A 12,259-nucleotide genomic window follows, 5' to 3' on the forward strand; every position below is an offset into this window, starting at 1 on the left:
ATATATTCAAAGGATAATAAACAGTTTATGTTTGTACTCCGTTTAAGACTTTAAAAAAAAAAAAAAAATCTCGGCATCCAAGATTCCAAAAAGGCTGCGTCAGAGTAACCATGGTGCTGCAATTGGGATAAACGGCGAAGATGAAAGCCGAATTGCGTTTTTACATGCCTTCTAGACTGCTTGCACATTTTTCTAAAAGCACCAATGTCTGGGTGTGTAATTACACACTAAATGCAGTTTTTTAAGAGGAAGTACGTGTCGCTGCGCAAACATTACGCCCGACTCAAAATGGGCACGTTGCACAAGGCACATCCCAGATGTAGAGTCCCTGCTCCGACGCCCCTGATCACAACAGTGGTATTAGACTAATCAATGGTCTCCATCTGTGGTTCCCAACCTGTTTGGGGCTTAATGAAACAATGTGAGACCCCTCGTCACAGATTTAATGTTTGAGGGCTACGAGTTGAGGCGATGTCATTCTTAAGCTGTTTCATTTAAATAAGTGACCAGAAAAGTATAAATACCAAAGAAAGTAAGTGTAAATTTTAAGGTACGAAGTGCTTCACCTGAGTATTTACATTTTATGACACATTATACAAATCTCCCACGTTTAAGACGGAAATATTCTTTTTAGTCTCCTACCTTTTTTTTTTCCTTCAACTTTTTTTGTTTGTTTGTCCAAAACATGTCCGATTGTTTGAAATATGATCGACTGGTTTAGGACTAAACTATCCAATAGTACAAAAAATAAACTCAAACCAACTGCAACATCAACATACTACTTAAACTGCTCACTAACAAGCCGATAATATTATAAATATTTAAAAAAAAAAAACTTCCATGGACCATTGTTGTGCATCACAGTACTTTTTAGGTACAATAATACTTGAGTGACACTCTCAAACAGTGGTGGAAGAAGCATTCACATCCTTTACTTTTGTAAAAGTACCAATACAACAATGTAAAAATACTTCTTCACAAGTAAAAGTCTATAAAAGTACAGAAGTATTAGGAGCAAAATGTAGTTAAAGTATTAAAGTCACAGTACCGGTTTGGTCTCCCTGATGGATATATTATTCTATATGACATAATTAGTTTATCAATATTGAAGCATCAAGCGGCGTGTTACTGTTGTAGCTGTCGAAGGTGGAGCTAATTTGAACTACTTGAAATCCAGTTTTATATTCAGGGACAGCAGATACATGTGGTGGCGAGATGATTACTGGGACAGGAAAGAGGGGAAAAAAAAAAAAAAAGTATCTTATACACTAATCTGTTTTCAGTTTTTTGACTTTTTCCCCAATCTTTGACTTTCGCTGAGATATCGGATCATTCGAACATTTATTGAAGTTCAGGTAAAAAATCTCTTTCAGACGGCTGAAATGTGACCACGACTTCACTGCTTTTTAAGACGTCGCAAAACAAACAGGTTGGAAACCACTGGTTTAATTTTTAACAATGTGTTGTATTCATTGTGTCAGATCTTGTCCTTAAATGTAAGCTGTCAAATAGATGTAGTGGAGTAGAAAATGGAGTAAAAGTAAAAAAGTAGCATTAAACAATCAAGTAAAGTACTTCAAAACTATTCTTAAGTACGAGACCTGAGTGAATGCACTTAGGTACTTCCTGTATCTACAATGCTGCTGTAGCGAAAAAGAAAAAGAAAAATCCCCCTCATGGGATTAATAAAATATCTATCTATCTATCTATCTATCTATCTATCTATCTATCTATCTATCTATCTATCTATATTGCACTATTTACTATGACACTTTCCTTATATGTTATTTAGAATTTTCGTTGAAACATGTAACACCACTTTTAAACTGTGATTTATCTATTTGGGTAAATCATCTGACTAACCCACTTCTTCCACTGGACGATAACAAATATAGACTATTTCAGTTAAAAATAAAAATAAAAAAAAAGAGCACAGACGTCAGAAAATGTGTGAAAACTCATTTTTCGTTCTCATCTTTCCCATTAATCTTGTCTGACCTCTAACGTGTGACCTCTAGATCTGGACCGACTGTGCAGTTAAAACGACTATTTACTCCTTGTTTATTCATTTACGTAAATAAACAAGTAGTGTCCTAGCAGCGTCTCGACAAACTTTCAGCAGTTCGTCAGGAAGACTTGTTTCTTAAGGCGCGATTATCTCGGCGGCCTTCATCTGTGATAACTGGGGATGTGAAGCCATTTGACCTCTGTGGGGGAATGCTGGGTGTCATCACGGTCGGTTTGACGTGGCTCAACATCTCTCCGGTGTCAGGGAGACAGAGAAAAGACACGGGGTGTGATTTGTTAAATGCGGGACACCCCCATGCATTGTCTCGACAACACGGGGGGGACATCTGGCACCGGCAATACAGCCCAGTGTGGAGGTCTCCATCCGCTTTCTCGATCAGTGAGCTGTGCAGCATTGAAGCACTGCCTGCGCATTCTCATGCTAATATCCAAAAGGCAGGAGCAGATGTGAAACATTTGGTTCTGTTCTTGTTCACTTGTAAAGAAATAATGTGCCCCGTTATCATTATTTCACTTTTTTTGTTCTCCTGTGTGTCATAAAAAGGAGTTCATGGCGGAGGCCATCTTCTTTGGTGGCCTCACTCGAGCTGCGTGCCGCCCTCTCAGTGGCAGAAAAAGTGAGCGAGTGGTTTGAAGATTCGAGGAATAATGATGACATCTCAAAAGACGCTGCTGCAGTAAGTTTTGTCGATGACGCACTCAACAAACATGTCAAATTATTCATGAGCGTTGACAGCAGCTTGTTTAGATACATCGCTTGATTACATCATTAATCCCTCAGGGAAATTAAAGGAAACTAAAGTTCTTGAGCGTGTGTGTGTGTGTGTTTGGTTTTATGTTCAGGAGTATGTTTATGTACTGTCATGGTGTCATTTTGAATTTGACAAGGTTTGTTTCTGGCCATGTTCATTTTTGTGAGGCCTCGACTGAAAAAAAGATGTTGATCTGGAGCAAAATACATCTTAGAATTAATTATGTAAAATAAAATATGCTAAAATGTGTCTATTTAGCCTGTATTTAACAAATTTGCTAATATATATTATATATATATATATCATGTCTCTTTATATTACTGTAGTATTACTTTAGAGTGTCTATGCAGCATTTTTTTTTTCCCTCAGATCATTTCAACTTTATTTTGTACATGGAAGATGCCCTCTCATTCGGCTGAGTATGGGCTGTTTATCTGCGTCTCCACCCAGCTGGAATATGATTGGCTCCTGCCTGCTTTTCCCTTCGTCTCATTGGCCAGAGTGGTGTCCGTCAAGAAAACTGACGTGCGAGACAAGTTTACAACTCTATACACGTGCAGCTGGTGTATCAGGGCTCGTGGTGGCATCCTGCACAGAGCACGCGAATCGGAGACTTTATTTACCTGAGTGCATAAATCGCCGGCCACTATCTACAAACACCCTTTTAAAGGGGTATTTTCGGTCAGTTTTGGGGGAAGCTCTTTTCACACCTGTCCCCAGCAGGTACCTTTCGTCATTTCTGGAGGAGACAGAGGTGTTGTCCACAGCGCACTGTGGATGAAGACTCCTCAGTTTCTTCATGGCGAGAGGACTCGGTGATGTGCGCCGAGCATGGCTGCGGCTCCCGCACCGACCACCCAGGGACCGGTATGGCTTTTAGCCGCATCAGTAAACTGGACCCCCCGTCCCGAGGCATCTTCAGGAAAGCGGCGGTCATGCTGTGCTCCCTCCTCGCCTCTGTCTTCCTCCTGCACCTCCTCACGGACCGCTGCGCTACCACCACCACCGCCACCGCCACCACCACCTCGCCCTTACCGGTCCGAGCCTCCTACGGTCGGGCTGCCGGGGTTCGCGGGGAATTGAGTCCGCCGAGGACCAAGAGACTGGCGTACGAATGGACCGCCGTCTCGGAGCTGATGGGGTACGGGGCCGCCGGGCGCGCCTCGCGGGTCCTCGCTGATGAGCGCGCGGTGCCCGGAGAGTCTTTGATGTTGCCGCCTCCGGGTTTAGTTGTTTCCAGGAGAGTGTCGCCCAGGTTCGCAGGTAAACTCAGCCCGCTCGGGGAAGGGAGCAAGAAGCTGCCTCAGGCTCTCATCATCGGGGTGAAGAAGGGAGGGACCCGGGCTCTGCTGGAGTTTCTCCGGGTTCATCCGGACATCAGAGCCGTCGGAGCGGAGCCGCACTTCTTCGACCGCAACTACGACAACGGACTGGAGTGGTACAGGTGTGTATTTAATCAGCTAATTACACATAGAGGGAGAGGGGGGGGGGGGAAATACTTTTAAGTTAAACACCGTTTAGTCTGACGTAAATATTGTGCGTAAATTCTGTTCTATTCCATCAAACTGACGTTCCTTTAAAGAGGGAGGGGAAATTAAAAAAAAAAAAAAAACAAGAATTAATGTCCCTCTTACCAGCTTAACGTCTGTATGTTGTTTTTAGTCATTAAATTGCCAGGATGATCGATTGTGTTTTTCCAACATTTTATGGGCTCCATCACTGATAAAGATGAGTCTACACGACCCAGAAATCTTTATTTAACATCTAGAGGTAGTCTAATTGCTGCTGGAATAAGCCCCGTAGACAGCCTGTTGATTTATTAAAGCCACATTAGGCCTGCTTTCATTAGATTGTATCTGCCTCCTCATTTTGTTTCACATTTTAGGGTTGGCTGCCTTTTTAAGTTGCTTTGGTCCGAGCCATAGTGGACTTAAGGTCTGCAGTTTGATTAGGCTGGGAAATAAGACCGAGATAGATCACAAAGTAAATTTTAAAATAGTTTTCTGCTGAGGCAAAGTTTTAAATCAACTTTATTTATTTCGGTTCTGTGCATGTACACCGAAGATAACTTTTGGCTTTCTACATAACTTTTCAGCAGTCTTTTTAAGATGAATTGTTTAACCTATTTCTCTCTTCAATCTAAAACTTGAATCATACTTGCTCTTAAAACAATAATTATTTAATTATTAGCATTATTTATACACATTTGTACAAATCTTAAACCTTACAGAAAGCCCTGTCTGCAAATCTTCTAAAATAAAAAAGTAAAACCCTGATTTCATCCTTAGATATACCGAGATATCCTTGGAGTGTTAAGAACTAAATTAACAAAAGCTAAGTAAGATAAATAACATATACAATATATTTTCAGCCTTGTTTTGTGGATTTAAGAGTAAATGTGTGCTTAAAAAAAGTTTTATTTTTTATTATTTTGATCAACTCTGTAGCTGAAACAGTTTACAGCCTCGGCGACCTTTTATTGCCAAGAGTCAGTTTCAGTCTGAATTTGCTTTCGTAGATTCAGTTCCAGTCTTGCCTGACAAAAAGTTTAGCGAAACACTCTTCCCACATAAACACACACCTTCAATGTCTCCATTTTCCTTATGGAGGAGCGTGCTGCGTTTTTTTTTTGTGTTTTGTTTTTTTTTTCTCCTCGCTCAAGTCGAATTTGTGATTGATTTCATCTGTCACCGCGAGTGTGTGTGAGTGAGTGTTGTGTGCTCACATTTCCACAGGCCTGTGGGGAATAATGGCTCTTCCTCTCGGTGGTTCTCTGTCTAATGGGGCATTGCCGACATTGCAGCTCTGTTATTAAGAAGGATTAGGGCCATAATGAAAGGTTACCTGAGTGTCTCAGGAGGTATAATTCACCTTTTGATTGAGTTAACGCTACACACAGCACCCTCTAAAAAAAAAAAAAAAAAAGCCTGGAGACAAAACTTTTACTCTCGCTCCCCAACAACTCCCTTCAGACCCTTCCCACTCACGCACTCCCCCACCTCCCCCCTTTCTCTCTCTCCCTCTCCCTTTTCCTCCCCCCTCCCAAAAAAAAAACACTCTGGCTTTCTCCCATCTCCCACTCACACACCTCCCTCTTTGTGCCTCTCTGAGAGTGAACATTCTCTTTTGGCCATCACTCTTTCACACCCTTCTGTTTACCTATTCATCCATTGTGGGGTTTTATATCCATGAGGGTCCCATCTATCCCGAGGAGTTGCCAAGATTCTCTGGAATTTGGACCGTGCCTCCGAGGATAGACCTTAGTGCCGGTTCGCCTTAATGCTGCCCATTTTAAAAACAGAAGGACCCTTGAACTGAAAAGAGGAATAAATAACTGTTACAACAGCACGGCCCACTCTGCAGGAGTTCATCTTGTCAGCGCTCCTCTGCAACATCGGAGAGTCTTCCTGTTGATAGCTTTTGTGTTGCATTTTTTTTTTTTTTTTTTTTTGAACTTGGAAGCTTTTGATGGCGTTGCATTCATTTGAAGATGTTGGCTCGAGGTCACGTCGAGGTGTTTTTCCGCGCTTCACGAAGTGCTCGTCAAAACCAGGAAATCTGTCTGATTGCGTCGCTGAAGTCAACCAAGCCTTCGCGAAAATAGCCCGAATCTCCGCACGACAGCGTACCGATTTGGTTTGAAGATTTCAAAGCGGCGTAATAGTGTGAAACCTCGTGTGTCGGGGCCGAGGAGCAATCTATAAAATATCACAGAGCGGCACCGCGCATGTCCACCGTCTGGTAACTTCTCAACAATACTGTCGTTTAAAAAAATAAATAAGATTTTCTGTGTCTAATTTACTTGAATTATGTGATTACCTTCAATAGCAACACTGAGTTCTTAAAACACAGAGGCTTCCGTCTCGGGAGAGTTTTTTTTGTTTATTGTCAAGGACGTTACGCGTCCTCAGGGAGAATTCACTCGTCTCTCGTCCCAATGGAAATGTGTGGAACAAACTTCACCAGCTTTGAGCTCTTAATGTCACTTCTCCCAGAATTATACATTATCTGGCCTCTAATTGGAATTGACCTGAACTGCTATAAAAAAAAATGTGGTTTGCGCACATCCAAAATAGTGATGCCAAAATCTGCAATTTACTGCGAAAGCTAAAAGTTACCGTTTAGACAGGCTTAAAACTTCTAATTTCACTTTTATATTTCCCAAAACTCTTAAATACTTGCGTTAACGTCCGTCTCACCCGTCTGCGTTCATTCAGATCTCGGCAACAACTTTTAGATATTTCTTTTCCGGAGTGTTTTGGGCGTTCCCCCCCGCTGGCACATCCCGCATGTTGACCTTACCTCGGCTAAAGTGAAACGGAATCGGTTTTGCTCGTGTTTTAAAACCAAGAACACAGTTTCAGCTCCACGGTTTGATTAAAATCAAACACGAGGTTCCCAATTTTTAACGTCCTTTTTCTTCAGGAGGCCCATTTACGACATCTCGCTCGTACACCGTTTGGTAAATTCAGGGGCCTTTTGTTACATGTAAACCAACACCCGTTCCAATTGCCCAGGCAGTCAGTGTTACATTTCACTACACATTTCGCTGTATAACCAAACACAACCGGTTCGGCTTTTGTTGTGGAAAAGGACACTCGCAGTGAACAAGGAGGTCAAGCGCCGAGCACTGTGAAGTAAGGCAGAGGTCTCGGCCGCAGAGTAGTCACTATTGTGTTTTTGGCCTACTTAGGTTACTGAACACCCAGAGCTTTCACCTGTCTAGACCCCGGCCGTTGCAGTTTTCTGTTTGATGTCAGCAGACGGTTGGATTAGGCTCACCAGATCCTTTAATGGGTTAATTACCCTTCATAAAAACATGCGTGACCCGTTAAACACAAGGGCGATGTGCCGGCAGCTCCGCCACACACATGTTACAAGAATAATAATAATAATAACACAAACAAAGACAGACGGATACACACACACACACACACACACACACACACACACACACACACACACGGGACAAAAACAGGGAATAAAAAGGTACATATGAGTTTATACCTCAGCAAATCTCGAGCTGAAAGTTAATCAGAGTTCAACTTTTCCCTTAAAGTTGTTCCTCGTGTACATAAAACTTAAAACCATGAGAAATGAAAACAGTACGCTCAGCTAGAAAAGCTAAAAAAAATCACATTAAATTAGGGGTTTCCCTGTTTGTAAAAATGGCCTTATTTGAAAGGAGGTTCTGTAAGGGTAATAAAAAAAAAAGAAGGGGTTTTTAATCATAAAAGCAGTAACCCAGTGGGGATTTGTGTTAGAAACCGGCAGTGTTTTGTAGCCCGATCCGTGTTTCTGTGCCGTACGGCGGTCTGTGCGGCAAGACGGCTTCAGATGTGGATAAACACGGGACAAGTGAAAGATTTTAGTTCTGTTTTTCAAACACAATTCAAGATCCAGATGTGGATGTGTGGCCTGTCTGTGTTTAAATTCCACGAATGCCAATTTTCTTTTTAAAGTGATTAACATTTTTTCCTACATAAAGACTATTCATTAAAAAAAGAAAAGAAAAAAAACAAAAAAGAGAGAGAAAGAACGAAAAGAAAATCAAAGAAAAGAAAACTTGCATGTGTCAAGTGCCGATGGTGAAAAGCTAGTAAATTCCCAGCGTTTGAAAAGAGGCTTGACGTCCAAGTTTCGTTTTTGTTGGCTGTGTTAAACAGCGTGTGTCAATTAATTGGGTGGCAGAGTTTAAACTCTGGTCTTGTTTGCTGTCGCCTGATATTTCCCTCGTCACTCTGAGTGTGAAGACGTTTGGACGGCCGGTGGAAAGAATGACACGGCTTCAAAACGGGAAGGGCTAGAAGTTAACAGTGAAGAACTAATGGAGGACCTCTTCAGTCGTAATAGCTCTAAAGCGGCCAGTCCTAAATACTTTGAAACCAGCGGTTCGTGACTGGTGGGTCACGACCTGAGGGTCAGGGATGTGCGCGTACAAAAAAAAGAAAGAAAAAAGTTGGAAAAAAAAATCCCCCTAAAAAAGTCAAACTTTTACTGTGAAGTCTACAGAACTTTTGCTGCTGTGCTTTTATTTTGACGGGCATGTTTTTTTTTTGTTTTGTGTTTTTTTTTTACACGACGCGGTGCGCGTGCAGGAGCTGTTTGCTGCCAGCGCTGTCATAGCAGTAACAACAACAAAAACTTAACATCACACCATCAGACGTTTGCTTTTATTTGAGCATCTGTAAATATAGGGTTAAGTTTAGATAAGTCTTAATTTCACGACAGCTCATTTTAGATCCTTGAAAGCCGATAAGCATCACCGTTAAATTCTTTTCGAAAAACACATGCCTGCAATTCAAGAGAAGCTTGCCTGTCATTTCAGTGGGCTTTTAGCCCTCGGAGCACTTTTGTTTGAGTATATTTCACGTTTTTAACAGCGCACGATGGCAGTGTATATTTAGAAATACATTTTAATAGGTAATGGCTTAGTAATGACTAAGAAAAGATGTGGATCCTGAGGGTGGAGGACCGCCGTTCCGAAGCACAAGTTCCTACAATTACAACCGATTCACAAACACCTTGGAAATGGCAGAAAATGTGCACAACATGCAACTCCTGACATGTGGATATTGTTTATTGTGTGGCTGGTTGTCATGACAAAAAAAAAAATCATACAACAGCTGGAACAAGAGCCCCGTGTGTTTGTGAGTGTGCGTATACTGCGTGTCCGTATTTACGAGAGCGTGGAACCTGTAAGTACCTCCAGAGCACTTTTATCGCTCGCTCGCTGCCCCGGGATGTAACCCGGCCAGGAATACAGGAATGACGGGTTCCACCGAGTTGTAAATAGAGCGATCGAGTTGAAAATAGTTCGGCCCCCGCCGCTCGCTCCCTTCGCACCATTCTGCCTACCGACTCTGAAATACCTCGACCCGCCGATCTGGATTTATACAATCAAAACACGCAGAACATCCTGCAAGGTTTTTCTTGCGTTATTAATCTTTGTGTGCAACCTTTTAAAACTGTTTTCTCCACGGTCTCTTTAAATAGGCTTTGAAAGGAGCAATTTGTTGTATCATTTCTCCAAGGCTAAGTCAAGATTTTGAAAACGGATTTAGCCAATTTCCCCTAATTGATCCCGTTTGATTTATTCTGTTTTGACTGTACATTAGAAAATACGAAGAAGTAATAAAATACTCTTATAGGTCCCTAGAAATGGCTTTGGATGGTAATTTTCTACTGTAGTTGGACATGTTGCGGCAGGAAGCTGGATGTCTGAGTGGGAACTTATTTTGGTAGGGAGAGGTTTTATACACTTGGAAGAGATTCATACTGTATAAAAAAAATTTAAAAAAAATGCGGGTTTACTTTCCAGTTTAAAATGAAATCCTTTCCAAAATAAATCATCTTTGTACTCTGCACTTTGCAAGAGAAGAGTGGAATTTCAGAATAAAAGCTCGCCTAAAACGCATGTTTTTCCCTCACGTGACGATAATGGAAATGTTCACTTGGTGATAAAACAAACAACTTGTATCGAGTGGCTCCGTTTTCCAGGAGCGCAACTTCATCTGCTGACATAGAGGCAGGTCTGCGAACGGCAGGTGGAGTGGAGGGGACGGGGGGGGGGGGGGGGGGGGGGGGGGCACGGTTGGGGTTGTATAGGGCACACGCTCGGCGGACGTAACGTGATCACCAGGGACCTCCGGAGCATGAGCTCCGAGCCGCCTTTGGATTGTGAAAGTGATTATCATGGGGGTATAATTGTAAAACCGGGACGCTCACCTCCTGCTGAAGGCATGCGGCCCCGCAAACGACAGTACCACCCTCCCCCTCCCCTCCCCCTCCCGCCTTCACCAACTCCTTGACCTCCACCACCCTCAGCCAACATCATTGCATGCCCTTAGCAGCTGACCCCGGGAGGCCGCATGCAGGGAGGGAGGGATGGGGGGGACGGGGGGGGGGGGGGCAAGATAGGAGCGAGGGAAATATCCAAAGTAGTGCCTGTCAGCAGCTGCCCTGTGGCATCCCGGGAATCTGCCCTCCGATGGGCGGGTGAGGACAGGCAGCAGGTGCGGCGCGCTCGGCAGCCACCACCTGGATCTCCACCAGGCGCTCACACCTGACGCGTTCACCTGACACGCCTAAAAATAAGGACCGTTTGTTGTCGTCCCGAAAAGCGAGCGAGACGAAGGAAGCCCGGGCGGTTAACGTCGGCGCAAATATTTCAGGTGTCGGGGATCGGCGGCTCCCTCCCGGAGCTTTGACGAACATGTGCAGAAAGGGAAGTGTGATTGATCACAGGCAGGAGGGTCGCCTCGACGGCTGCCACATAATATGCCACCCTCAGAGTTCACAATGCCAACAGATGGTACTGCAACATGGGGATCAGGTTGTTTATTCACTTACGGCTTTGTGTGTACACTAGTCCAGCAACCTGTTTGACCCTGTTGTATCTCTAGCAGCTGCTGGCCTTTTTTTTTTTTTTATGAGGTATTAGACCGTTCATTATGGGGCTTTTAATCCGGGATTTATGTTTAAAAAAAAAAAATAAAAAGACCAATAGAGGTCATTTTCTTTTTGTACAGAAATACATTGCTCTGTAAAGCAATGATGCCCCGTAATGGTTTCTATCGTATTGTTTCTGAAGAGGGGATGTTTGACCTTTTTTTCTAAACATTTGTTTACACGTCTGAAGCTCTTGCTCTGAAGTCTTTGCACTTTCAGCCAGTATACCTGAAGCCCTTTACTAGTTTAATGCTTTTCAAGCAGTACCCGTGAATGTCAGGGATGTTTATTTTCCTTGAACTCCATGGAAACCTGCCAGGTAATGTTTTCTAACACGGCAGCCTTTCTGCCTCCAGGCGCTTCGTGAGCAGTATGGCTGAAATGAAAAATCATGTTTGCAATTTTCTTCCTGTACAATATTTCTGTTTGTTTTTTTTTTCTTCTTCCTTCTTCTTGGCAGTTCAAAGTTGATGGAAGTTAAGTGTTATCCTTCCTCAAACAAAGAGAGTCTGTAACCCTATCGTTTGGCACGGGAGAGTCAAGGGGTTTTTAGACTAGACTTAAGTCGCAGCTCTCGTCATAGAAGCGAACGAAACAAACCGCAAAACAACCTCCAGAATTCATGCATATTAAGACTTTCAGAGGATTTGCCAGAGTGCTTTAGGATTTCAGAAACGTGCAGCCAAAACCGTGTTATTTGGGCACAGAACGGCTGGGTAAATGATGCATGGATGGAGCATGTATGCGTTACAGCTCTCAGTGGTGCGGATTGGCAGGGTAAACCAATGCCTCAGTGTGATGGATCTCTCTTTCCCATCTCGCGGGCTACAGCTTTATCACAGGACAGGGAGCCTTCCATATTTTCCACCAGAGAGAAAAAAAGACAGAGAGACAGAAGGAGAGGGAGAACCATCGCGATGGAAAGCCTGGGAACCAATAAAAAGAAGGAAGCCCCTCTTCTCCTGGGTCCTCCATTTTCCGTTCCAACAGCCGTGTTTTCTTTAAAATACTTTTGCAACGTAGTTTTT

At 43.1% G+C, this 12,259-nt stretch overlaps 1 protein-coding gene across 1 annotated transcript in view; it reads left to right on the forward strand.

Moving 5' to 3' along the window:
* Nucleotides 1–3,371: 3,371 nt before the first annotated feature.
* LOC138204758 (heparan sulfate glucosamine 3-O-sulfotransferase 3A1-like) overlaps nt 3,372–12,259 on the forward strand; it is a 32,242-nt gene continuing 23,354 nt past the window's right edge. Inside the window, exon 1 of the mRNA XM_069160220.1 lies at nt 3,372–4,224. Coding sequence (XP_069016321.1) covers nt 3,599–4,224 — 626 coding nt within the window. The 5' untranslated portion in view covers nt 3,372–3,598. The remainder of the gene's footprint in view (nt 4,225–12,259) is intronic.

Source organism: Embiotoca jacksoni, unplaced genomic scaffold (genome assembly GCF_022577435.1).
Source record: "Embiotoca jacksoni isolate LCO1_2020_lvr unplaced genomic scaffold, fEmbJac1.0.p SCAF_26, whole genome shotgun sequence".
Classification (NCBI taxonomy): Eukaryota; Metazoa; Chordata; class Actinopteri; family Embiotocidae; genus Embiotoca; species Embiotoca jacksoni.